Here is a 27,646-nt window from a genome sequence, read left to right as displayed (position 1 = left end):
TCGAGTTCGTTTTCGTTTTCGTTTTGGTTTTGCTTTTACTTTTAGTTGATAATTAATAATAATAGTGTAATAATAATCATACCTTTTCCTTATGCATAATCGCCGACTCGACTCGACTCGACTCGTTTCGTTTCGTTTGTTTCATTTGTTTTACTTAGTTTCTCTCATGGTTTCTCTCTACTTTCTTTACGTGGAAATCCGTGCAGGCTTTTTACAGGCAGCAAGTTCATTCTTTCGTATTTTTGTGTCTTTTATATCATTTTTCTGTGAGGTCTATGGGTCTGGGGTAACCTGCTCTCTTCATGGGGCAGGCGGGGTGGTTGTCTTTTCTGTGTATGTGTGTGTGTGTTTGGGAGTGTTTGGGCTTCAAAAAGAAAGAGGGCGGGGGAAATTGTTAAAACTAGTTGTAAGTCATTTATGATTAACATGGGTTTTCTAGGTGTATTTTGTATCGAGTGTGTATGTGTGTGTGGTTTTGTCTCAGAGTGTTTTTGAGAGCGTGGGGGCCGGGGAAGGGAAATGGAAATGGAAATGGAAATGGAGCCTAACGCCCTCGCGCCCATCGCAGTAATGCATCCGCTAAGACATCCAAATGAGCCTTCGTCTGCAATGAGAGAGGAGCAAAAACAATTTCGATTTGTGATTAGTTTGGTCCATGTACAGGCTCGAGGGTGCTCCACTTACCGTCTTGTAGAACATGCAGGATCTTCGGTCCTCATCTTCGCCGTCGGGGCAATCGATGAAGCCATCGCACAGAACATGATCGTCTATGCAGCGATACCGTCCCTGCCGGTCGGGTACGGGGCAGGCGAATCGCTCCATGCCATCCATGGCGGTGGGACACTCTGCAACATAAACAAGCAGAAAGAAGGACACATGACACAGGTTGCACAGTCAGTCCAAATAGTTGTTGTGCTCTGGGAGTAGAGCGGATAGAGAATAGAGGAAGCGGATAACTTTTCCCATAAATCGCTCAGTGAAAAAGTTTTGAACACGCTAATGTCTGCCATGATTTGCGTCTAAATGTTGCAACTTGCACAGGACCCGGGAGCCAGGCGCATAAAACTATGCTACCTTTATTTGCTTTCCTCTGTGTGATGTTGCATCCCCCCAGCGCACATTTGTTTGTCTGTGCAACGCGCAACGGCAGAGCAGTCGCAGTCGCTTATAAGGTTTTTTCTGTTATAAATCGTTGCACGTTTAGTACTTTACTGCTTTCTGTGGCTGGACTTGCACAGAGACAGCGAAAGACGGGAAGGTATACAGAGAGAGAGAGAACAAGAGAGGGAGAGAGAGAGAAAGAGACCGTAAAGCGACGACGCTGTCAGCAGCAGCAGCAGCAACAACACAAACTTTATTTTTTTGTGCCGAACGCCATTCCACGCTTTCTGCTCCCTCCTCTTATACTGCCTTTTCCCGTTTACTTTTTCTTCTCTCCACTAACAAATACATAAAAATAAATCACTTGTAGGACATGTTGGCGCCTCCGGTTTACACACACACACACACACACACACACATTCGACACTCTACACTCCACTGCATGTTTGTGTATAGAGATTTGTTGAAGTTGCCCGTATAGGTTTTCCTCTATTCCCCCATTTCCGATTTTCCCCGCACTCGTTTTGCTCTTGCAGCTTTCCCGTGCGCTATTTTTAGGTGCGCGGAAAATTGTTCTGTGCTGCTATGTTCTGGTTTTTTGTTACCGATTTGTTTGGCAATTCGTATTTTTGCATTTTGGCTTCTTTTGATTCTATGCTGAAAGAGGATCGCAGAATTCATTGGATACAATTTCACTTGGCAATCAAATGAAGCCTTAACCGCCCACAGAGCAGGGCAGGGCAGGGCAGGTTGAAAGTTTTTGGTAGCACGTGGGTTGTGGGCACGAACATTGTCCATTCATTAACGTGACGCTTTGAAAAATGCGCAGCACCTGCTGCGGTTCAACAATTTGCCAGTGTGTACGTGTGGGCTGTGCAATGGTTGCATTTGTGGTTGCAGTTTCATATTTCTGCTCATTCACCTGTCCCAGCGTGTGGGGCAGTCGAGATAAAAAGCGCATAAGCAACTTGACGCTCAACTGTTTGTCTCTACATTCATGCCACCACCCCCAGCCAGCCATCCAGTCCGCACCCAATGCTGCCCGTCTGTCAGCGGGAGATCAATGGTTGGGTTCCTGGGGGCTGTCAGGTGTGCTTCGTTAGCTACATTGTCGAACACTGTCTGCCGGGTGTCTCCAGCTGCGTGGCGTGCCAAAGAGTCATTTGCATTTGAAGAGCCACCGACACCGCACCGCCCTCACCTGCGCAGAGACAGCCAGAGATCCCAGTGACGGTGACGCCTACGCTGCTGCTGCTGCTGCTGCTGCTGCTGATGATGATGATTGGGAATGGAGAATGTTGAGTGTTGAATGTTGAATGGTGAATGTTGAATGGCGATGACAGTGTCGCCGCCGGTGTCGCTCATGCCGATTGCCATTTATCAACTTCGTTGTGAACCTCATAATTGCATCAATGGGCACTTGGGCACGTTTGATCTGCCCCAGCCATTGCGGCTGCACTGTGGCGGGAAGGAGGTTGCACTGTGTAAGATATTTCTGTTGTCCTCGAAGCACAACTTATTCAGATTCGACATTGGCTGGCTCTTTGGAGTACATTACGCAGACCAATGTCGGCCATTAGCCTCGGGCCACTATCATTATTGCTGCCTCTAGTCAACCCTACAACTTGTACTTTGAACTTAATTTCACACACAAATAACTCGCAAAATTGTTGCAACATTCGTTCGAGGGGATATTTGGTTGCATTGCTAGTTGCTGCTGCTGGTGCTGCTGCTGCTGCTGCTGTTGTTGGCGCCCTTCTTTTTTTGGAGCCAACTCAGCCAAGTCTGAGCCACAGCCACGGGGCCTGGCATGTGCCATGCAGCCAACCACCCAATCCGACCGTCACCCAGTCACCCACTCACCCAGCTCAACCGCTAACCCGCTCACCCGTCCGCCCGCTCAGGCAGGCAGTCAGTTAGCTAGCGACTGAGGCTATTGAACTTTAAATTGATTTTTGTGCTTGTTTGCTAGTTTCACTGCGCTCTCCTTCGCCTGGGCGGGTGCTGGCGCTGGGTCTTGCTGCTTATCGTTGTTGCAATAAATTGAAATAAGCGTCCCAGCTAGAGCTCTGCCCCAGAGCAGTGGCTCGGGGTTGAATGGCACAGTTTCTGATGGCCATGCCAAATCAGGCAAGTCACGATAGAAATTGGAACAGAGGACACCCATTAATACACCTAAAGGAGGCATTTAAACAGTCCATCAGTCCCCGAATACACAACATATCGTTGTGGCCTTGTTTTGAGTTTTGATAATTGGCAGATTTTGATATCCAACTGCATTTGCTGGACACACTACCAAAGGTGGACTGATGTTGTCTAGTCGTGTGCATGACTATACCACAACAGGCAATGTTTCAAAGCGGAAATCCTTGGAAAACATCCCCTCAATGGTGATACTCATGGTGTCAGACATAGTCACATGTCTGTTGCAGCAGAAAATGGAAATTTCGGTAACTTCTTATGACATTTGAGTGCATCTCATGCACATATACTCGAGTCTAGCATGCAAATTACATCCACAAACCCATGGCACATGGCGGGTGCAGCGGCAACTGTACCAAAAAACTTGAACTCTTCTAACAAAATCAACGCGTGTCGACACTAAGACACTCGGAGACAACCGAGCAAGCCACAAGGACAGCTGGAACAACCTACAATAACAGCAAGAACAACTGGGGAACGAAAAGTGTCAAAAAATCAAAAGCATAAAAAGGATTTGGCTGTTGCCAAGGAGCTGCTAAAGCTGTGAATTGTGGTCGGACCCATCGGTGGCGTGGTGGAGCCCGTTTTAGCTCCCAGCTTTGGCTTCGGTTTAAGCCAATGCTATTTTTGTCATGCGACAGACATGGCGTATACGTAATGCAGCAGCAGAGCGCAAAGTTCGTGGCAAAAAATAAGTCGCACACAAACTTGTAACAAAGTTCGAGATGGGAGAGAAGAAAACCTTTTGTGCCACCCACACCATTACAAACGACACACAAATGCACACATACACACAGGCATATCGAAAAGGAGGAGCAGCAGCAGCAGCAGTGAAAAGGAGAGCTGCAAACGCCTGTTGTCTCGTCATCATGGCGCCTAAAATGCTGCCAACAATAATAACAAAACCCACGAAAAAGATAGCAAAATGCAATGTGCAATGGTATGCACGTATTGTGTGAGAATCTCTGAGTCTGTGTGGCTGTGTGTGTGTGTGTGAGGGCGGCGTCGCTTTGCAGGAAGCAGCAGCCAAAGGAAACAGCGCGCAACGATTTTGCAGCAATAAATTGATAGTTTTATGTGGCGCACATAAACAGGAGCAGCAGCAGTCAGCAGCAAGACTCGTGGGGACATTAAACTCTCGTCCTTACACCCACCCACACAGCCCACACAGCCCACACAGCCAACACCGAGTGAACACAGAGTAAGCCATTCCTGGTATCCTGCATATTTCAGCAGTAAATAGTAAAGAGCAACGCATAAAACAAAAGGCTATATGACAACTCCCAGAATTGATGGGCCCTGCCATTCCGCTTGCCCCCTCCATCCCCTTTTTCTGAGACATCTCATCATCATAGACAACAAACAACCTGGCAATTTGTCGGGGCTGAAAATTTCACTTTTCGGACCCAAATTATGCCCGGAGAAGGCAACCAAAATGAAAGAAAGAAAAATGCCTTTGACACATTTGTCTCCTCCTCCTGCAGCTCTCTTTTTCCGTATCCATCTCTCTCTCTCTCTCTCTACTTTTCTGTCCGTCTTTTGTATGCGTTTGGCCCCTCATCAAAACTGAATTCAATTTTTGTCAAGCTTCCGGAATGGAAAGGACAAGGCAGGACAACATAGAGACAACAAATTGAGGTGCTCCTGATCCACGCTCCCCTCATTATTTAGCACCCGCTTCACCCTCTATCACTCTCCATCTCTCTCTCTCTCTCTCTCTCTATATATATTTATCTATCTCTCTCAGGCCTTCTGTAATGAGGTTTTGATTAAATTTCATCCTGAAATGTAGCAGCAATACTTGCGAGACTTGGTATCTGGCACCGACAAAGTGTTCCGTTTTGGCTTTCTATTATTTTAGGACTTGCTCTCTTTCTCTGTCTGCATATGTGTGTGGGGAACTCAGCCGTTTGCTTTTATGTGTGTTCTCCTGTGTTTTTTGTTTCAATTAATTTAACATATTTTTATTGTTTTTGTTGTTCCACACCCACTGTCATATAGGGAATGGGAACGGCCTCAGGTTCGACTTGGGTGTATTATTTTTTCGCAATTTTTTTTTTGTGCTGTTTCCTTTTGTGTTGTGTCTTGCTTAGCAGGGCGTAAAAAATACAATCGCTGAGGATACAGAATACAGGATACAGGCGGAAGGACGAGGAGATGTTGGAGAGCCCGCTGGTGCCCCTCCGGACATACTTTGCTTCTGCCTGGCATTTATTGTAATTTAATAAGCTCCTTTCTATGTGTCTCTCTGTGTTCACTCTGGCAAAATGTTTTTCGACTACGCTGCCTGCAAGCTAATTGTCAGTACTCCCCCACGTTTTGCAGCCACTTCATATTCAATGCGGATAAATCACATGCACACACATGGAACGCAATGGGCCCTGGAGCCTGGGACATGGAAAACCTTTCAGAACCTTTCGCCAAAAACCCTGCCCCGAAAATGTTGTCCTCTGACGTGGGAATGTCTGTCAAGCGTGGAGTACCCAGGGAAACGCTGCCCCAGGCCAAGGATGTCAGGTATCTTGACGGCATTAAGACCAACTGAGTATCGAATTATCCAAATGTCATGAGATCTAACTGGGATTGCCGATAGTCAGAGGCCCGAACAACTACCTCTCTCATTACTTAACGTTAACGTTTCCACCATTTTATGAGCTGCTACCACATAAGCACTTGGCCGCATCACTTTGCTCCCTACTTGTGCACTTTATATGCAAATGGCTCGACCACCCCGCTCTCTCCACTATCTCTGGCAGCCGCCCCAGCACTTTGCATATTGTTAGGGAACATTGAAAATCTCCCATAACTCAGTGGAGCGGCAGCCCCCAGGCTCTTTGCTCTCCAAAATTCACATAGTTTATGGTTCATTTATGCCCCGTTTTCGCTCCATTTTTTGTTCATTTACGAGGCCAGTCAGCACTTTTTGGGGCTCAGTATTTAATGGGCCAAGCAAGCAGAAGCATATGTCTGATGATGGCAGCAGATTTAATCAAAAGTGAACTTAAACAGTCGCTGAATGTCGCAGAAGAACGCTGAGCTCTTCCTAGACATTCTCTGCATGAATATTTAGGCATAGAAAAGCAAAGCAAAGGACGTCCAAAGTGTCAATCAAAGCTTTCAACTCTCGGATGGCATTAAGATTGGCCAACTCGGACCGCAAGCGTGCTAAATGCCTTTTCACCACTTTTGTCATTAAAGTTTAACTTACATATACATACATACATATACGTATACATATTTATTAATTAACTTCTACCCCACAATTCTACACACATATGGGGAGAGGGCTGGTAAGCGACCGTTTTCACGGGGCACGTCTGGGGCTCGTCCGACAATTGGAACTAAGACAAACACACAAAATAAAATAGGCTTTCAGGTGCCGAAGATTAGAATATCCTTCCCATATGTACATATATGTATGACAGAAGTATGCACAATAAGTGATCCCATTTGTATTAAATTAGTCAAAGTTACACTCAAATCTATGGCACATAGACCTACGTACATACGTTTGTAAGTACGAAGTAATCTCTAGAAAGAACAACATAATTTTCGTAAAGATTTGTTTTCGGATCAATTGTTCGTGTGGGCCCCTTCAAGGGTATCAAACTAACAATGGCAATAAGAGCAGCCAAGCAGAGGGAGAGAAGCAGATGTGGTGGCAGGAGGCAGAGACAGAGGCACGGCGCGGGTGGCACCACAGGAAGAGGCAACAGCAAATGGCCAAATATAGCAACAAATAAACGAAGCAACAAACCATCAACAGTTTGATATGCGGCGTCTGATCCCACAGTGTATATGTATGTCTGTGTGTCTGTGTCTGAGGGGGCCAAAAGACTGCCGAAAAGAGAGACAGAGAGAATGGAAGAGCGAGGGGAAGGCGAAAGAAAGCAACTTCTGGGAATTGCTGCTTACACATTTGTAATCTTGTCTTGTCCTTGTCTTTCTTTGGGGGCTGCCTTTGCCACTGCCACTGCCACTGCTACTGCTACTGCCTCCTTCGTCGCTGTCTCTGCCCCACTTTAGGGTGTGCCGCGGCGGGAGGCGCACTTCTATTTTTAGCCTCCGCCACTGTGTGTTTGTGTGTGTGTGTGTGTCTGTGGGTGTGTATGCCTCTGTTTTCGCTGTGTGCTTTGCGTTTCTTATGTTCGTTACGTTCTTTTCGCTGGCTCCAACGCCCTCTGCCTGCCCATTACCATCCTCGCCCCTCACCGCACATTCCATCAAAAACTCATATTTTTTTAGCGCCTCTTCCTCTTCCTCCCCATCCCCCTCTCTCTCTCCCTTTCTCTCTCCCTCTTTTGGCCAAATTAAATGATTTTGTTAACGCGTGCGAGTTTTCTTTTAGTTGTTTCTTGTCGGATGCCTTTGCCACCAACCGATCGATTGGTCAGCCAACGAAATACAACGAAATGTACCCAAAGCACTTACTACCATTACCACGGATTATTCGCATGCAAAAATCTGCTCCTGATCTGTAGGAGCGAGGAATGGAATGGCAAGTGTTCGGCAAATAAAACTTCTTAATTGGCAATTAAAAAGTGTTGGAAGCATAACCACGGCCCTTACCTAACCAAAAGAAAAGACCTGCAAGCCACTTTGCTGGCTACGCTGCAAACATGAAGGCCATTAAAAGTTTGTGCCCCCAAAATTGATCCAAAAATAGACACCCAAATGATTTGGAAACACATTTTTCCACTCCACTCACCACTAATCTATGAATATCCTTCAAGAAAGTGCGTTAATTATTGAGCTGTGCGTGGTTAGGAGTTCCGGTAATTGATGTACTTTTAATGCTTTCAAAAAGCTTCTGGTAGAGCGTATTTTCCTTCAAAAAGTACACAGCCACAGACAGGACGTACGAACATATGTACATATATTTCATTTAAATGAATTAAGTGATGGAAGAAGTAGCATGTGGCCATGTCAAATGGAATGATGAGTCGATTTTAAAATGTAATTGCAATTATTTTAATTGCTTTATTTGTCATCCGCCTGTGTCTGTGTTTGTGTTTGTGTTTGTGTGTGTATTTATGAGGCAACAAAGAAGCCGCTAAAATATCAGCCAGCCATCCGCAAGCAAAAGTGGCAACGATTATTGTTTCGGGTTTGACGTCAAAGGCCCAAAAATCGACAATTACACAGCATAACCGCAAAACGCACACACAAAGCATTCTAAGCAAGGCGTCATTTGAGACACACAACACAAACACACACACACACACACACACACACAATTGGTATACTAAAATTTTAATACAGCCTACTTTCGGTGGCTGCTGCAAATGACAACAAAAGCAAAGCCCGAACACACACACACACAACCACACAGAGCCACATCCGCCCTGCCGTTGACTTTTGGTGTCTGTTTTGGCGTGACCTCGCCCTACCCCTTGCCGCCTGCCTTTCTTTGAGGCTCAGGGCACAAGCACAGACCAGAGAGCCAGAGCCAGAGCCAGAGCCAGAGCCAGAGCCATGCCATCATTTCAACATCATCTTTGCCGGCTGCAGCCGCATTGGCCCCGTCAGCTCGTTAACCTCAGCGTTTTTTGAGGCGGCAGCAACAAATTTCCCCCCTTTTTTTTGTGTGTTTTGTGCGCTTACCTTTTATTTTGGTTCTTTGTTTTGGGGGTATGTACATATGTACATGTGTGTGTGTGTGTGTGGAGCATATATGAGGGGACCGGAACCCGAGCCCTGGACGCACCTTCTCTGACTGACTGCTCCAACGCCTTTTGTTATGTCCCCGCACATTTGGGAGCCTTTCGAGTTATGCCCCTGACTTGTCCTTGGCTGCGAGACGAAATCTTTATAGCTCAAAACTACTCGTATTTCGTTATCTCTTTGCTAGTTTTAGTGGAACTTTCAGCCGCAATATTTCTGGGAGAAATACCAAGCTGCTGTGTGGCGGCTCCCATAATTGAATCGCTATCTTGGAGCCACTCAAGCTGCCCGCCCATCACTCCACATTAGTAAACATTTTCCCCAAACTTGAGCAGAAATAGAACTAGAAAGGAAAAGCGAGTGCTGTGCCGTGCTTCGTTCTATTTATAAACATTTTATACATTATTTTTTCAAGCTAAATTTGAACAAATGCCATAATTTGTGTGCATTTCAAATTTGCATTTTAATTGAAATTCAAATTGTGTCAAACAGAAAAAAGCAAATGAATAGTTTATCAAAGAAGCCACATCTGCAATATACTCGGTACTTGCTAATCGTAGAGTACAGGGTATGTTGTGTTCGTGATGAAGCAGGTTTCCAGATCATACTTAGCTTGGCAGGAATTACTGCTTGTTGAAGGATGCCAGGATGTATTCATGGGTGAACATATCCCCCAGTTAGCGGGTATCCCCAAGTCGAGACATTCAAACAAGTTTTCATTTGAATAGTGACTAAACTTAGTCGCAAGCACACATACACATGCACTGCCATTGTTTATAATTGGTGGTGTGTTAAAAATAAAACAGCTTGGTTGTTATTTCTGTACGAGTATGTGTCGACGTCGGGGCGGAAGGACTGAAAGACTGAAGACGGAAAGAGGCAGCAAAGGCTGGCGGCAGGAAGAGCCACAGCGGCGGTAACGCATTTGTGTGTAAATCGCGCTTAAGCAGCAACAATGCGAACACACACAGACACACACACACACACACACACACACGCACACTATGGCCAGACTACTGCCGGAACTCTCACATACATTAGGGCCTAAAAAGGCAGCCCAGGCCAGCGGTGAGGAAGGGAGGCGCGGCCAGGGCCAGGTAATCGCGTGCTATGTGCAGATTAAAATGCGACAAAGCAACACGACAAAAAAATGTTTTAAATAAAAGCGCAGCAAGAACGAAGAGGGAGTACGTTGGGTGTTTGTGGCGGAGAGCGGTGGAGAGCGCCTGGCAAAATAAAAGGCACGAAAAGAGGTTTCAGCGAACACAAAAAAGTCGAAAAGCCACAAAGGTGCGGATTTCTCCTATACATATACATAACAGAGAGAAAGAGAGAGAGAGAGAGAGGCACACAGCAATTAAGTCACGCCGAAATGCGCAAGAAAAATGTGGCTGAAACAAGGTTCGGGTCCATTTTGGGGGCCTCTTATTTTCTGTCTACGTCACGTGGCACTCATTTGCAGACGACAAACCGCAGCCTACCACAGTGCCTACCCGAAACTGAAGTCCATCTCAGGTCTCGGCCAGCAGCCCAAGAGGAATTCTCGCAAGCGAAAGCTTTGAAATGCAAAACCTTTAAAGGCATTACACTTGCGCAACGCGCTGTATAATTGGGCGTGCGAAGAAGGTTGTCGAGAAGCCGTAGGAGGACTCTAAAGCAGGACAAACGCCCATTCTGATGCGGCTGACATCCGCAAATGATTTAACCTCCGCTTCACACAACAATGGGAAGGATAAAGGGCAAACCTCGCCCCCGTCATCCTCGTCTACCAGGCAGTCCTGGTTGTCCGCATTTTTCCGCATTGCCTGACGCTCTGAATAAATGGGTGAACAGTGGTGACATTTCCTTGCTTTTATTTTCTTTATTCATTTTCAGCAAGGGTGGGGCTTTTCAATTTCCTTTTTCGTAGCGTAACCTGTTGAGCCACGGGAAACCTTTTGGCAATTCATTTTGAACCAATTTGAACAGCCCCTACGAACCCGTGCAGCAAAGCGCAAGAGAAGCCAATATTGTGGGCATCCATGAAACCAGTCGGCAAGTCCAATCCGCTTAGTTCCCAGTCTCTGTCCCCACTCTCAACTGCAATTTGATGGCTGGCAATCAAGTAGAAGCGTGTCTAATCACTGCTGATAAGATAAGCGACTTAATGGCGGCGATACGCCGATAACAAAGCGGAATAGCGGAAAACACACACTGAGATTTAGTGTAGCAAATTGGGAGATGGGGAAATGGCAGCACACAGAACGAGAGCTTTAATTGGCATCAAATGGTATTAGTATTATCCCTTCCTAACCAGCAAATGTGCGCCAGGCGAAAGGATTATGTATACACGAGGGTACATGAAGCTACCTAAAAATGTATTTACAGGATCAGAGGAGATTTCATCAAATTATAGAAGCATATGCACCTGGATATCTGCCTCCTGGCACACCACGAAGCTCCTCCTATAATTATCAGAAAAGATTTCTTCAGCGACCGCCCGCCCGCCTGGCAACAGACGCAAAAGCCTCTCGCTGCTAAAGGAAAACCATTTGGTAATTGCTTCGGATGCATTCGTCCGTGAAAATGGAAAAATGTCACACTCAGCCAATTGCTAATTGACCTGCCCAGTGCCCCACACTCCCCTGTACGAATCCCGAAACTGTGGCAGCTCAAGGTCGTTCGCCTGTGACGTCAGCCAGCCAACCAGACCCCCGAGGGTTGGACCTTGGCTTGGGGGCTAAACAAGCGGTTTGAGGCACAAAATTAAGCAAAATAATTATCAATTTTCCGCTGCGACCTGGATCACAGATACTTGGCGGGAGATATTCCTCCTTTCCTCCTTTCTACCGAAAGCTTCCACGCGGGCAGGCGCGTGCTTCTTTTCTCTGTGCTTCTCTCCTATTTTTCCGAATCAAAGTAATTACAGGCGCGCGCTGTCAAGTGCTAGCCACGCCCACTTTCCAGAGCACGCTTCCCGTGGCCCGCGTCCGAATGGGTTTAGGCTGGCGCGGCTGTGGTGTGTTTCAGCCACTGCCGCTTTATTTATGGCTTTAATGGTTACAATTCTGGCTTGGCGGATGATTTAATGATGATTATCCGGCTGGAGTCGAGTGTGGCTGGCTATGGCAGCTCCCGCCAAGCAGTCACTTGCGTCACTTGGGAGGGTCAGAGCTGAAGCAGGGACAGGGCACACACAGCAAAAGAACTCTGAACCTGTGGAAATAGTTCGATGTCGTTCAATAATTTAAATATTCTTCTGCTGCCGCTCTTGACTCGTCTTGACTGCCTCACGCACTTGGCACTACATATGTGGATCCCGTCCATGGAAATATTATACCTAAAGACTCGACCAATTTACGTGTATTTCCGGAATAAATCGCTGACCATTAGCTTCCTGCCAGCACCCACTGTTCGCCTTGGTGGGGTCCCCAGTCCCAGTACGTGTCTGTGCATGGTCGAGAAAACTACTTTTCGCAATTGTTTTCCTGGCATTAGTGGCATACAAATTTCGTGGCCCTCCTCCTCCTTCCCCATTCGAAGTCCTGCCAAAACAAGAGCTTCCATGGCAGGTGCGTCTAACTGGACATAAACATGTGGAATGCTACATAACTCCTGGATTACTCTTGCTTCTGCACCTCCCCCGTGGAGTCTGGACCCTGGATTCGGGATTCTGGCTGCTGGATCACAGACCCAAGACTCCTGCTCCTTGGCTGGCATCGTGTGATGTGTTTGCTTGTTTACTCTGAACTTTTTGCTTTGGAAATTTTTCGCAAATTGAAAACTGGGACAGGAACTGGGACTCTGGGACTCCGGGCATGGTTGGCGGCTTCTGGCGGCCACATGGCTCGGACTCTGCGTCTGCGTCTGCGTTTGCTTTTGCGTTTGCGGTGCACTGTCAACATGTTTTGAACATATCACTTTTGCTATATGGAAAATTATTTATAACTTTTGACATTTTTAGTGCTGAGCGAGTTTTGGAAGACAGTTGGAAGACAGTAAGAACCCACAAGGGTCCAAGGGTTTGCAGCAGCAGCTCCCTTTGGTTTTCCCTTAAGCCAACACGCTCCGTTCCTTTCCTACCCACCCCCAACTCATCCTTTTACCGGTCATATCTCACATTATTAATATTATTTTCTTGGGATGCCCGCTGCTGCTGCTGCTGCTGCTGCTGCTGCTGAAGTCTGCTGTCTGTTGCTGCTCGGCACGTAGTCCGTTTCTCTCTTGACTTTTCATTAGCGCTAAGACAACGCCTTGGCCTTTTCCTTTTCATTTTTCCTTAGCTTTTCCTCTGCCTACCTATTTCAGTATTGTGGCGGACAGCAGGCGGAAGAGAAGAAGAGCCAGCGAGAGAGATAAATAAGGAGGAAAGAAAAGTTTCATTAAAAGTGTTTCTGGCCCCAAAAGTTGCACTGTAATTTTCTCTCTCATTTTTTGGACCTGAGCCTGGACGTGGTCCTCTCCAAGAGTGTCTAAAAATAGCCAGCCAGCCGTACGAAATGTGGAGCGGTCGTGGGGTGTAGCTTTTGGACAAGGCCGCCAACGCCAACGCCAACTGCCTCTGAAACTTTTAAGCCAAGTTTATGCCTTCTTCGGTCGCAACGACAATAAAACTTTTGCTTTTTTCCAAGCCGCAGCGCTTACCTACTATGTACCTGTCCAAAAGTGTTCTCTCAGCAAGAAGAACGCAGAGACGCCTTTCCTCCTTTCATCCTTGTTTCCTTCTTTTCGCTGTATTCGTGTTTAATGATGAGTTTTTATTATAAAATATTGCCCTGCCTGCTGGTTCGCCTTCAGTCGGCAGGGTGGGCGATGCGATGTTGTTTCATAATGAAAAGTTTTGATTATGCTGCCGTTCCCATGCCCTTGCCTTAAATCCAGCCCCATGAAGCAGCCCCTTTGGCTCTCTCCAGTCTCCATGTCCGGGGCTACTTAGTTACTTAATTTCCGCGCGACATCCCCTAAGCACTTGCTCTGGTCTGAGCCTTGTCCAGGCCTTGACTCTCCCTCTCAGGGTGCAGAGAGGACAAAGCAGAGTCTGGCTGGGTCCCAAAGGGGGACTATGGGGGGGTTGCTGTTAAAAAGAGGGAACTTGTTGTCAAGACGCCGACTGTCAAATGACACAATGCCAAGGGTGAAAAAAGTGGTTCCAAAGGCATTCCCAAGGGGAGCCAAAACCGTTGACAGTTCCCAGACGGCAGCCACTTAAGTACCAAGGAGAGTGCGCACCTTTGGCAATAATAATGCAGGCAAAGCAGGAAAGACCCCAGCCAGACCCCAGCAGGGAAGTCCCTCGGCCCCTTCCAGTGAATGCAAAAGTGCAGCTGTAGACATGGGTCGAGGGCGAGGGCGAGGGCGAGGGATTCAAAGGTGCCACCCAATGTGGGTGGAATTGGTTTGGTTTTTAGGAGCTGTGCGTTTGCTCGTTCCCTTCTTTTGGCATTTAATTTTAATTTCCTTGATAAAACTCAATTTGAACTCTGACCCTTAGCAGATTGTCAGCCCAGCTTTGATTGCCTTGGCATATTTCACAGAAATGCCAGGCATAGAAAGATGTCCAAACAATATGCTTACATTTCAGCTCCAACTCGTAAGTTCAGACTTCCATGCGGCCAGAGCTGGACCGTGATGGAAACAGAGACTGTAAAAGTCAGTACTCCTGAGGGGCAACACAATGAATTATGAATTAAAAGAGCTCCAAGTGCATTGGGGAATACTTGGAAGCATTAGCAAAATTAAAACAGTGACTTTGAACGCTTTGAATTGACTTTAAGACAACCTAAACCTGGCCTAAATCCCCATCCCCACATAGAAACCACAAACTGCTTTGATAATCCGCTTATTGATCTAGTGGCATTTGGCACACTGAAAGTCACAAGTGAAATCACTGCAAGGCTTATGGAATCACAGTTGGGGCAATGGTTGAGTCAACCCTAAACGGATTTGAATGTCCAACGCTTGGTTTCATTCACAGAAACAGGGTCCCCTCTGTGGGGGGTCTGCCAGAGAATGAAGTGTCCATGTTCATGGACTGACTGCCTACTTACATCAGTTGAGGTCCTGCTTTTGCTCCCAGTGGGGCTTGCAGCAGCTTGCCATTGTTGTCACTGTCACTGTCACTGTCCCGTGCCTGTCCCATCCCCCTAACCTACCATTCCCATTCACATTGTCACTCGCATTCGCATTCGCATTCGCATTCGGCTTTTCCTTTTGTCCATTTCTATTCACTGTGTTTGCTTATGGCTTACGTAGTGGCTGAAGTGTTTGGTTTATATTTGGTTTTTGATTGGAAAACAATGCGAGAAATAAGCTCTGGCAGGCACCTCGATTATGCAATGCCACGACGCAGCTCGGCTCTGGCTCAGGGTCTGCCCTCAATTATTTAGGAAATGTCGCACAAATTGATTCAAACAAGTCGGAGCGAACGAAGGCCGTTTAATGGTGTTTTAGAAAATGGCGCAGACCCTGCCACATCGCACTGACCTCATTACATTACCCGCACTCGGCGGAAGTTTCGGGACAGCAGGCATGTGGCAGGACGGACCTGTTTGCCGCAGTGTAGGCAGGCAGCCTCTAGCCGACTGTCTACGCACTCCCTTGTTGGATAGTTTGTGGCAGAACAACCATTTTCTGCTTTAGTACATGCGGCAGGTTAAAGACCGAACGACCGAACGACCAAACCACCAAACCACCAGACCACCAACACAGCAACGATAGACCCACCAACCCATGGCTTGTCGCGTATTAATTTCCGCCCGCTCCGCCTGGAACAGACCCTCAGTCTCACCGTCCGACTGTCTGTTCCATTTCCCCCTGCTCTTCCAGCTCTTCCATCTGTTTGTGTAAGTTGTATAGATAATGGTGCATTGCTTTAGGCGCTACAGCGCTAAAAATACACACACAAGCAACAAGAAGAGCACGACGCGGACTGCGGCAAACCAAAACTTGAAATACCCTTCCTCGCAGGTTTCACCATTATATTCGAACAGTTGTTAAATCTATGTTGGATTATCTATGGCAATTAAAGGGCCATCCAACAAGAGCCACTTTTCCTGAAACAAATCGTTTCCTGCTAATGGGTAAGGATCGATAAGTTGCGTTCTTCAGCGAAATTCGAGGGTATTTGTAGCCCATGCAAGGCTAAATAAGTATATGCAGGTATGTATACATAGAACCCGCTGTACAGCTGCGTGTGTGTGCACGAGTCTCTGCTGGTCTATGTGTACCCAGGAGCGACTGCGGTCCGGCTCGGCTGACGTATGCAGACATGGTACACAGACGGGCCTGGGCTGGGCCACAGCATGGACGGCGAGTATTTGCCCAGCCATTGGGCGGCTTTCGGGTGGAAGAAGCCACGTTACACACCGTGGCACAGGGAGTCTGGTGTACTTTAAGCGGTTTTTGAACAAACTTAAATGTGAGCTGGGAAACGACTTTGTTGCCACAAGTTAAACTTATTTTCTACAAACGAACAACAAGTTCATTACATTTGGTGTGCACACTGGCCGGCTGACAGCCAGAGGTCATGATCCGGGTCTATATTATGCCTCAACTAGCCACAGATCGGGGCATACATACAGATACATTAATCTATTCTTCTCCTGATAGGTGAATATAAATAAATCTTATTTAATTGCAAACCACCTGTCAATTTCACCTAAATCCCACACCGATGAGCGGCAACGACATCAGCATCAGACCCTGCCTGACACACCTTGACATTTATTTGCCAGACTTAAGCCGAAAAGCGCAAGGCAGGTGGCAGGAGGACAGGGAGGGACTGAAAGGCAGTATCAGACATTGTGGTTTGTGGTTTGTGGTTTTTCTTGTTTCTTGCTTCTTGTTTCTTGTCTTGTTGCAAATTTGATTTATTCGAACAGAAGCATGTTTGAATGGCATCGCCTTATTCGTTTTGCAATATAAATAAGTTTTTCCAGAAGAGGCATCTATCAATCGGATTCCTGTGTACCATTGGCAAAAGATTCCACTGCCATATCTGTATGTATGTGGCAGGTGTGGCACAGTGTGTAACCTTTGGTCAGCAACGGGCAACAAGTAGTGTCTGAGAGTGGAATCCTCACCATATTTTCTTGACTTGTTTGAAAAGACTCTAAGCTAGAACCGGACACGTCCGTTTTCCACTCAACGTTCAGGTATACAAATATATATAATATATGTAGATTTATATATAAAAAGATGGCATAATAGACAAATCAATAATGGCAGCTGGCAGGAAGTGTCGATGATTGATGGAAAACTATCTGACTGGTGTTGGTGTTGGTGTTCGCTCTGGAGGGTTAACCAGTTGGTCAGTTTGGCAGACTGGCTCTTTGGAGCCTCTTTGAACTCCTCTAAGAGTGTGGAAGATGGATCATTTCTTTGCAAAATAATTTTGTTTTCCTATAAATTAGAATATTCGTGGCGCACATAAATATTGCATAATTCTGACCCGTCCCAGGCACTTGCCCATTACAAACGGGTACAATATTTTCGGAGATGATTATGCAAAAACGGATGGGATGTGGGAACCGAAACCTCCCCCCTCAGTACTCCATGGACTGAGATCGCTTCGATGTGGAAAAGGTCAGCGGTGGCAGTGGCTGTGTCTATGGCCGTTCTGAAGTAAGAAAAGCACAACAAGCCATCTCAGGACCTGCTCCGGTGCCTCCTCCGGTGCTCTTGCTGCTTTCCCTGTCTAACGGTGTTTCGTTCTCCCGGCTCTTCTCCGACTAAATTATGCATGCAGCTATGCGAGTGAGTGCTAGCCTCATTATGCACGACTGATGCGAGCTCCCGGGGCCGGAAGCCTTTAAGTAGGCAGCAGCAGCAGCAGCAGCAGCATCCTCATCCCACCTCTAACCTCAATCCCATCGTGTCCATGTCCGTGTTCATGTCCGTGTCCATGTCCACTTGGCCAACGCCAACTCTTTCAGCACTCCAAGTGCACTCTGCTTTTGCTTTGAGTACGAGCATCAACTTTTTTCTTGGGTTTTGTTTAGTTTGCAGGCCTGCGACATGGTGAAGTGATGCAGCCTGAAAGTAGGCTTTAGCTGTCGGCTTAAATAAGCCATAATTTGCATTATCATGACTATGCACTTGGCCACAGTCGCAACACCCTGCAGTTGTGTGTGTTTGTGTGTATGGGATTCCCAAGTCCGCACACACACACACGCCCAGGCACTGGTCCTGGCACTCCGCTTTGCCTGCTCTAGTTTTCACTGGGCGCCGACCCGGACGGACTCCTTCTTGGCTTTTCTATTGCGTTTGATTTCCATGGCCTATGACTATGACGCACATTGACTCCTCTCTCTCTCTATCTCTCTCTCTCTTACTCTCTCTCTCTCTCTCTTCACGGACAGCACACAAAAAAATAAACAAAATAGAAAGGGGAACCTCCGTCATATGTCATTTGTCTTTGCGCACTTGAGGCCCGACCAGGCCTGGCCCAAGCCCGTCTGCTAGATTTTTATCCTCGAATTATTGTAGTTTTTCTTTTTTAGCCGTGCCTGGTACTTTTCCTTTGCTTTCAGGTTCAAGGATAACTGCGTAAATGCCTCAGCTTCTGCTGAAGCTTGGCGAAATGCGAGTACGCATTGATTACACTACGCGACAAAATCCAACTTCTTTTTTGTCTCTACGTTTGTTTGTTTCAAGAATTTAAATAAACTTGCAAATCATGTCGGGTAGTGTTACCAGGCAGGAGCCACCTTTGGCCATTCTCAGTACTCCTCATTTCCACCATTTACGACCAGGCAACGCAAGCAAGAGTTACTTCCATTGAAATAGAATATACGACTATTAATACTTCCAGTGAAGTGCATTGAAGGGGTAGCAAGGGGTTCCAATACAGTGCTAAATATTTGACGTCAGGAGCCCACGTTCCGAAAACTGATCTGTTTTCCGCTCGTCAGCCTCCCTTGAGCCATGAAAAGCAAACAAAAGGCGGGCAGAGGAGGGCTGAAAGAGTGTTTCGGGCTAATAAATAAGCCATTAGTTATATGCTAAATAGGATAAATGTCTGCTGTGGATGGAGCAGCTTCTGACACTCTGATAATTTTACGGCCACTTTGAGCTGAAACAATGGAGAGCCAAAATGAGTGTGTGTGTGTGTGTGTGTGTGCCCACCCACTCTGCCCCCCTTGTGGACCCACTCTGTCTACTCACATGTTTTGCGATTCATTCATAAATTCCGCGTCAGCTCGCAACTCATTAGGCACGACGACGACGACGACAGAGACGGAGAAGACTGTGAGGAAGACAACTACTTGGCTGTCTGGGCAAGGCTTCCCCTTCGCTTTGCTCCGCTCTTCCTCGCAATCGTCCTTTCTTACACTTTCGCCTTCTTGTGGCATGCCTCTAGATTTCATTGCATCATCTCTTGTGGAGCTCACTCCCTCTCTCTGTCCTGCTCTATCTCTCTCACTCACTGAGGTTTTGGCTCTGTCTTGGGTAAATATATCATAAGCAAAAGTCCTTGACGCTTCATTGACTAAAAAAGTCTACCACGAGCACAGAGAGAGAGAGGGAGAGAGAGAGAGATACGCGGCATACAGGACACACACTCATACGCAATTACTCTGATACATTTATTTGCTGAAGAGTTTATCCCACTTGGGATGACTAAGAGCTGACGCTGTTGACTGTTCAAATACATATACATATGTACATCCATATACAGCCAAGAGTTTCGGTCATTTGGCCTCTTGTGGCTTATTATAGATTTTAGGGGGCAAGGCAAGAGCCTCCCAGCCCCTGTCCAGAGCAAGCATCCATCCATCCATTGTGATCCATCCGCCTACTCTTACTCTTACTCTGACTCTGACTCTGACTCCTACTCGAAGCGAAGTAGCTGATATTTATGCAGTGCACACAGCAGAGTGCCCCCGCCAGCTATTTGGCCATTCGATTTCCCATTCTCATTCCCACACCACGGCAATCCTTTTCGACTAGAATCCCAGCTTCCGACTTACCACACTTCCTACACATTTTCAGTGGTACGAATAGTACATAAATACATAAGTATAAGTGTGTATGTATGTACATATGTATTTACATATTTATATGTATATCAATCTCGGTTCGCAGAGTCTGACTTTTGTGACGTAAGCAGAAGGACAAAACTTTGGCTGGCTTTTGGCGTTGCTGTCGTCAAACTGGCTGAATGAGTTAGCAACACGCACACACACGCACACACACGCACACACACACACACATACACACACAATTGGCCTGCTCAATGGCCGCGTCGTCCGTTGTCCGTTGTCCGTTGTCCGTTGTCCGCTCCCCTCACGTCTTTCGGGTCCCAGGCCTTACGGTAATGTAAATATTTTCTCACAGCCTCGTCGCCGTCGTGTGGCACAATTATATATGCAGGCTCCACAGCAGATCCTGCGGTGGTGGTGTGCGGTAAAGGTGGCTGTGATGGTTGGAGACTGGCTTGTAGCTGGGGCAATGTGGGTTTAGGCCAAGCGTCTGTTTGTATGCTTTAAAATTCCACGGACTGGCTGTCTAGCTGTCTGCTTGCCGGATAGATGCTGGCGAAGATGATGTCATAGTGTAGTTTATTGATTAGTCTCTGTGTGTCTCTCTCTCTCTCTCCGTTTGTGTTCATTTGTTGCTGTTGCACTGTGAGGGCATTCTACCGGTTATATTTCACCATCGGCTCAACACTTTTGAAAAGAATCATTTGACTTTTCGACAGTACCCTCACTGCCATTGCCTACCGAACCAAACAGTATTCTGTCGCTTTGGCTTCATTAACTTAAACCAGTCTCTCTGCCTGTGTGGCCTCCCAATTAAGCATAAACCCAAACGAAACTCTGTCCAGACCACAGATGCAATCGCAAAGAACTCTATGTATAAGTATGCTGAATAAATTGGCTTCGACCTTGTGGGAAAATGCGTCTGTGTAGCCAGCCACTCATGTCTTTTGTTGCGCATAGAATCTCAAATTATATACTTGTACCACGAGATATATTGAACGAGTATATGTATAGTTTTTTTATAGGTCAAGGAGCCATGCTGTGCCGACACAGAAAAGCAGAAATTGTACAAATTACGACAAGGATTTGGTGAGATCGATTCCAAGGCAGACGGACCCGAGCTGAGCTGTTTGGCAATTTTTCCACTCTCTGTGTGCCGAAAAGACCGACCATTTGCATATCAATGACCAATTATTGAGCCTCAGACAGGCATTGGGGGAGGGATAGCCGGATGCAGATGTCCTGCCAGACAACCTGTCGCTGGTGTGCGGCTTAGGAATTTTCCAATAGATGAGACCACGTCCATGCCCACGTCTGCTACGCTCACGACATGGAGACATCTCCAATATCAATTTCCAACTAATTTGCGTAATATTTAACGCAACAATGGAACAATGGGCGGGCGGGCGTCCGCGGAGCGGGTGCGTCCGCACTTATCGATGATCCTTTCGCCGCCAAGTGCCCACTTGAGGACCTCTCCTCGAATTACAAATTAAATCAACAGCCAGAAAACTGTGTGGAAAGGGAATGAAAATGAGTGACAGACACACACACACACACACACACAGACACAAGCAAACATTCAGAAACGCAGGAAGAAGGAGTGGGAGGGAGAGACAGTAAGGGTAAGAGTGAGAGTGAGAGTGAGAGGGAGAGGCAAAGTGCCAGGATGTGGGCGTGGGAGAAAAGACATGCCAAACACAGGCGTCCATGAATGAGCGAGCGAGTGTGTCTCTGGCACTGACAGTGCCACCGTAGGTGTCACTGCCTGTGTGCCTGGTCCCAGCCGTGTAAGGTCCGGGTCCGGCTCTTGGTTCTGTCCGGCGTGATGGGCCCCCCGGGGTGCCGTTACTGAATTAGTGGGTAGCCGCACCGTTCAGATCATAAACGGCAAACGCGTCTTAATGATGTCAACTGCCACCGCGGCCGCAGAATTCCCCGGAAAAAGTGCGAGTGGGTTTTTATTTTTTGTTCGTTATGAAAACTCTTTACCCGTCGGTGAACGACGAGCAGCAGGACACCTCGAGAACGCGCTACCGTTTGAAACCAACATGTGTTTTTGTGTGTTTCTACCTCCGACGCAGTTGGTTTTTTCAATTTTCCACTTGACGATGAAAACAATTGTAGTTTTCCCAATAAAACAAGGGAAAGTGTGAACAATTGTGGGGATGAAAAGGCCACTGCCGACGTCTTCGTTGGCGGTGGACGGTTGCCGGTTGGCGGTTGCCAGTGGACGGCTTTGCAGCTGACACTTGATGACGTTATGAGGCAACAAATAAACACAGAAAGATAGAGAGGGACCAACCAAATGTGGGAAAGTGAAACACCAAAGGGGAATTTTCCCAGCAAAAACATGAGAAAAGCACCAACACCAGTGGCAATGGCAGCAATACCAATGGAAAAATTCGCTCCAAACCTGCGCACAAAACGAAAATACATTGATTGAACTCATTTCGTATTGAATTGAAGAGGCCATGCAGGGTCACAGGTAAGAAAAATAAAATAAAAGGTAACCCCCATTCCAATTAAATTTAATTGGCTAATCAGTTCCACGCAGAATTGAATTTCTAATTGGAATTTGTTGTTGTCCGAATTATTGCAATGGATTCAAGGCAACGCCTTGGGTATGCATAGAAATTGAACGGTGAGAAATCCGCGATACACATGAGTAGACAATTACAATTACAATTATAAATCCCACTTTATTCTCCTGCTATGAAGCCTTTTCCCTCTCAGTGCATAAATATGTATGTATTTATCGTGCAATAAAATATGGCAGTCCATTTTAACAATCGACAGAGACTCGCGAACACGTAATCGATTGCCGCATTAAATCCCTCAACTGCTGCTGCCGTGAATTCAATTGAGAAATTGTTAAAATAACCATTCATTCAAATTGTTGAGTTGAATATAAATAAAGTTTCGAATCTCCAATTACAAATTGTCCTGCCTGCTCCCGCAGCTCCAACCAGAAGTTGGCGCGCAATGAAATCGCATTTAGCACTCGGCCATAACAATGGCTGCCATTAAACTTGAAAGTGTTAATTAAAAATGAAAATTGATTGCCCGAGTAGGCCCAGAGCAAGTCCTCTTGGTGTGCCAGCGCCAGCGACAGCCTCTGCTCCGACTTTCTCTAAGCCCATTCCGTATTCATGGAGACCATCAAAACTTGTTGTAAAGTAATTTAGTCGTCCAAGTGATTAACAACAGCCGAAATGGGTAAAGCGCCAAGGACGAACTTACCCCCCGAGAACGGCAGTCCCCAAAAAGTAGAGCCATGGGGCTTTTGTGCTGTCTCGCAGCTTCGCGCTGACTAATTTGCTAAATGCAATGGCCAGCAAGTGGCAAGTGGCAATTGGCAATTGGCAAGGGGTAGCAGGCGGCTGCCAGGATGCCTGGCAAACTTTACAAAAATAGCTGCAAAAATGAATGAATGGAAATAGTGCAGATAACTTTGTCATTGCAGTTTCCCAAGAGTTGAGGGGGGGGGGGCACAAATTATTAATTGCTGTGCGATTGTCGACGCTTGATTGATGAGGATCGAAACCAATAACAGCAGCAAGTAAGGAGCTTGTCTGTAGTTTGAGCATTAAACTTTTGCACATTTTACTCTGTTTGTGGGCAAGAAAAATTCCCAATGGGATTTACAATTAAATTGCCATTGCTTACTGACCATTCGAGTATCTATCAGGCTGGCTTGCGCCTATTTTGGGTTCGAAATTAGAGCGATTAGTGGCCTTCGGGAGTCGAGTGTAGTCAGGTCTGACCGGAATAATAGTGGCACGGAAAAACTAATAACCGAATTGTGAAACACGCCAGGGTCAAGCGTTGTCCATGCAATGAATGGTGGAGGGGGTACCGGTGGCGTACTACGTACAAAATTAGCTGACATGAAATACAGGTAATACTTAGGGAGGGGGGGAATGGTGTTTGGGGGTTGACTGTTGTTGTATTGCTGTGCCTTTCTTTGGGTCGAGGTCTGATTAGATCAATTTTCTGGCGGTGGAGTATGTTGAACTATGGTTGAAGGGGGTTAAAGGTCATAGGGCAGCCCAATCAGTTTCGATTCATCGATTTTCGGTGGACTCATTACAGTTGCAACTGTATACAAAATGTATATTTTGGGGCTACTCACCGATTTGTGGCACATCGTACTGCCTCTGACCGCGGGCCGTGCGCAGCATCAACTGACTGGCTACGCTGTGGGAGACTGATGGCGCTGGTGCATATCCGCCGCCCTGGGCTCCCACTCCGCCGGACTTGACGCTGCCGGAACGCTTGTGGTTGGGATGCAGCAACTGTTGCTCGGACTGCTCCTTCTTGTCCTCCGTATTCGATTTCTGCGGCTGCTGCTGCTGTTGTTTCTGCTGCTGTTGCTGCGGTTGAGCATCTCCGGATGTGGACTCGTGCTGCGGTTTGTTCTGCTGTTGACTGGCGGCACCAGCGGCACTGCCGCCTCCACTTGCGTCTGTTTGCGCTGACTTTTCAATATCCTTGGGAGCATTGAGATTGAGGCTGCCGGAACGGGTACTCGCCTTCAGGTGCTTGCTGGCCGTGGCCTCGGAGTTGGCCAGCGAGAGCAATCCACGCTGCTGCTTGAAGTGCTGCCCGAAAATGTTGCGCTGCAACGAGGGGAGCTGTCGGTCCATTGCGGCTCCAGCACGCTTCCTGGCCCACTTCTGCTGCATGCGAATGTTGAAGTTTCCAGTGCCGGGATGGGTCGAGCCCGGGTGACCAGCCAACTTGGCCGGACGCCCGTCGCGGTGATCCTGCTCGAAGAGCTGCTGCATGGACTCGGGCGCACCCAGCTCCAGTTGCTCCAGGGTGCGGTAGGGATTCTCCGGCAGCGGCTCCTCCTCCATGCCATGGTACTGATAGGTGTCCAGCTCGCGCAGCAGCTCGTCCTCGCCGAGATGCGGCTCCTGGTCCAGCTCAGAGAAGTCGTCAAAGTCCCCGAAAGAGTGCAGTGGCTCGTAGAGCGGCGGCTCTATCTCCTGCTCGCGATCCGCAGGCTCCACCACCCGGCCGTAGTACTTCACGGGATGGCTGTCCAGCTCCCCCAGCTGCTCGTAGTCCTCCTCGTTGCTCAGCGGAGCAGGCGGCTCCTTCTGCACGCTGCCGAATATGAAGCCCCTGGCTGCCTGCTGCAACAGCGCCGGATAATCGCCCACATCCAGCTCCTCGCTAGGCTGCATCTGAATGCGTCCGGCAATGAACTGGTGTCCGCGAGCGCCATGGCCCGTCGGCCCGTTGCTCTCCGCCGTCTGCTTGCCTGCCCGTGCCAGCAGCATGAGCCGCTCCCGCTCCAGCTGTGCCATGTCCGCGATCTCCTTGTTCAGCCGCACCGTGGTGGCGTCGTAGGCGGCTGCTGCCGCGGATCGGTGCGAGGCGTGGCCACCGCCCGGCGGGGCGCCACCCGGATGCTGCTGATGGTGTTGTTGCTGCTGAGACGGCGCCGGCTTCCAGGTCAAGTAGGAGGACGATGAGGTGTCTGGGCCGATCGCCTGGCCAGCACCGCCATCCACCGGTCCCATCATGACGCTGGAGGATGGAGAAGACTTCTCGCCATTGCCGCTCAGGTGCAGCGCGTAGAGGCCGCCCTGGATGAGGAGCACGCAGAAGAGCGTCTGGGCCAGCGAGAAGAACATTTTCCGTTTGTTGATTTGTCGCAGTTTCTCAATGTGGCCACTTATTTTGACGGATTGCTGGTCCCTCAGGTCCCGACAGTGATTTTGAGGAAAATAAGCGAAATATTCCGTGCAAGAGGCGGCACAGACGATGGGTCACAGAGACGCTGGAAGGGGGGGGGGGACAAGGGCTGCCTGCTCTTTAGATTACAGGCTTTGCGTTTGGTTAGTCGCTGGGGCGATTCTTATTATTCTATTTGGTTGACACTTTCGACGCTCTTGTAGGTCTTCATGCCGCGCGCCGCTGCCCAACACTGTGACGGCATACGCCTGGCATTGCCCAACACAGACGAGCTTTCTGCTGTCCCGTTCCGTCCCTCGCCGTGGCTGGCTGAGTGCCTTTCAACGCGTTTTTTGTCTTACACTTTCTTCTCGCAGTTTTTTTCTCGTCTCTCGTTCGCCGCTGTTGCTTTTTGCTGTTGCTTTGCGTCTTTCGTCGGGGCCGTGTTTGTTGCCAACTCTGTTTTGTGGCCCTGCTTCGCTCCGTTAAGCTGCGAACTTCCACGCAGCCTTAGACAAAATCAATAATCAATTGTCTACTTTCAGTCCAGGAGTTTGAGTTGGAGTTGGAGTTGGAGCTGGAGCTGGAGTGTGAGTTTGTGTTGCTTGGAGTTTCCCCGATGAGATGCGGCTGTTGTTTCTGAGGGTTTGAACCTTGTTGGCCTTTCCGCATACACACGTACACACACGCACGCCCCAAGAACGCCGTAACAGAACAGTGCTCTTCCACCTAAGAGACTGATGAGGAGGAGTGCAGAGAGGGTACAGGGACTAACAACAAGTTGCTGCCCGTGTCCGTCGGTACTGCCTGTTCTAGACCTGCCTCTACAGCTACTGCTCGAGTCTTGCGCCTCTTCTTGGCTTTTGTTTTGCTGACGAGGACAACTTGTAATACACCACCAAAAAAATATAAAGTCTTTCTGTGTATATTAGTTTCTTGAATCTGTGTAGTTCTCCAACAACTTTTGCATCAGAAATTGTTGTTCCCACGGCACTTGGGGCTCTCTTCGTTTGTTTGTTTGTTAAAATGCAAAGAATATTTTTGTGTGTATAATTTGTATATTTTATAGTTATAACAATATTATTTGTATTATATTGGTTTAAGGAACTTTTAGCACTTTTTATTTGAATCTTTTCTTATGGCTTTCGGCGTGCGGCACTTTGTTTTCGGTTTTGGTTTTGGTTTCGGTTTCGATTTTGTTTATTCTATTCCTTTCATTCGTTTATTGTAAACTTAAACTCTTTGATTCGATCAATTAAAATTCACTTGGAAATTATTTTCAGAAATTATTGAGAGATATCTTCACTTCACTTGGCTTTCGATTCGGGAATACTATTTGTTTGCAATCATTTAGGCTTTGTTTCGCATTCACAATTTGGATCTCGTATGATTCTGATTCGGTGATTGATGTGGGGGGAACTTTTTCATATGTGATGTGAGTGGTATTTGTGGATATTCTGCTTTTGCTGCTCTGTTTTCTCTAGTGTTCCGCACTGTGAACCGACACGCAAGGACTCGTCGAGTCGTCTCAGCAGGTTTCGCCTGTTTGTCTGCCTTTTGCTTGGAATCCTGACGCGTTTTGGGTCGCTGCGCTGTCGCTGTTCCTGCTCCTGCTGGTGCTAGTGCTAGTGCTGGTGCTGCCGCCGCTGCTGCTGCTGCTGCTGCTGCTGTCTCTGCTCAAGGCGTTTCGTATTTCAACTGTAGGATATGCCCATCTGAGAGTGTATGTGTGTGTGCGTGTGTGTGTTCGGGTGGCGGTCGTGGTCGTGCGCATTCGTTTCGTGCCTCGAATTTCACTCGTCCTGGCCGCTGGCTGGCTGCTGTGTCCTCTCTCACTCTCTCTCTCTCTCTCCCACTTGTCGATACTCCCGCGCTCCTGCTAATGCTACCGCTCCTGCTGCTGCTGACTCTGTTTCAGCTTCAGAGTCGTATCGGCGTCTCGGCGTCTCAGCGTCACAGCTTCCTGTAACGGCACTCAGTCGGCTTCAATGGCAGCGAGCACGAAACGGCATTTGCGTCTGTTCGCTCAA

The 27,646-nt window shown here is 47.6% G+C and overlaps 1 protein-coding gene across 1 annotated transcript; it reads right to left on the bottom strand.

Moving 5' to 3' along the window:
- LOC117578850 lies at window positions 1-26,483 on the bottom strand. Its single transcript, XM_034264637.1, has 3 exons — window positions 24,064-26,483; window positions 685-845; window positions 1-604 (listed from the first exon to the last, which is right to left on the bottom strand). Exons 1-3 carry the CDS (start codon window positions 25,574-25,576, stop codon window positions 545-547), a joined length of 1,734 nt encoding a protein of 577 aa, XP_034120528.1. The 5' UTR covers window positions 25,577-26,483; the 3' UTR covers window positions 1-544.
- Between the last annotated feature and the right edge of the window lie 1,163 nt (window positions 26,484-27,646).

The sequence above is a fragment of the Drosophila guanche genome, unplaced genomic scaffold, assembly GCF_900245975.1.
Source record: "Drosophila guanche unplaced genomic scaffold, DGUA_6, whole genome shotgun sequence".
NCBI classification, from domain to species: Eukaryota; Metazoa; Arthropoda; class Insecta; order Diptera; family Drosophilidae; genus Drosophila; species Drosophila guanche.
The sequence above is the reverse complement of the archived record's forward strand: the minus strand, read 5'-3'. Positions and strand labels throughout refer to the sequence as shown.

What these genes read in the sequence shown, in the direction of transcription:
- LOC117578850 (XM_034264637.1), bottom strand. Translation starts at nt 25,576, where the DNA reads ATGTTCTTCTCGCTGGCCCAGACGCTCTTCTGCGTGCTCCTCATCCAG. An exon ending in GTACGATGTGCCACAAATCG is followed by an intron (nt 846 to 24,063) that starts GTGAGTAGCCCC and finishes TTTATGTTGCAG; the next exon opens with AGTGTCCCACCGCCATGGAT. An exon ending in CCTGCATGTTCTACAAGACG is followed by an intron (nt 605 to 684) that starts GTAAGTGGAGCA and finishes CTCTCATTGCAG; the next exon opens with ACGAAGGCTCATTTGGATGT.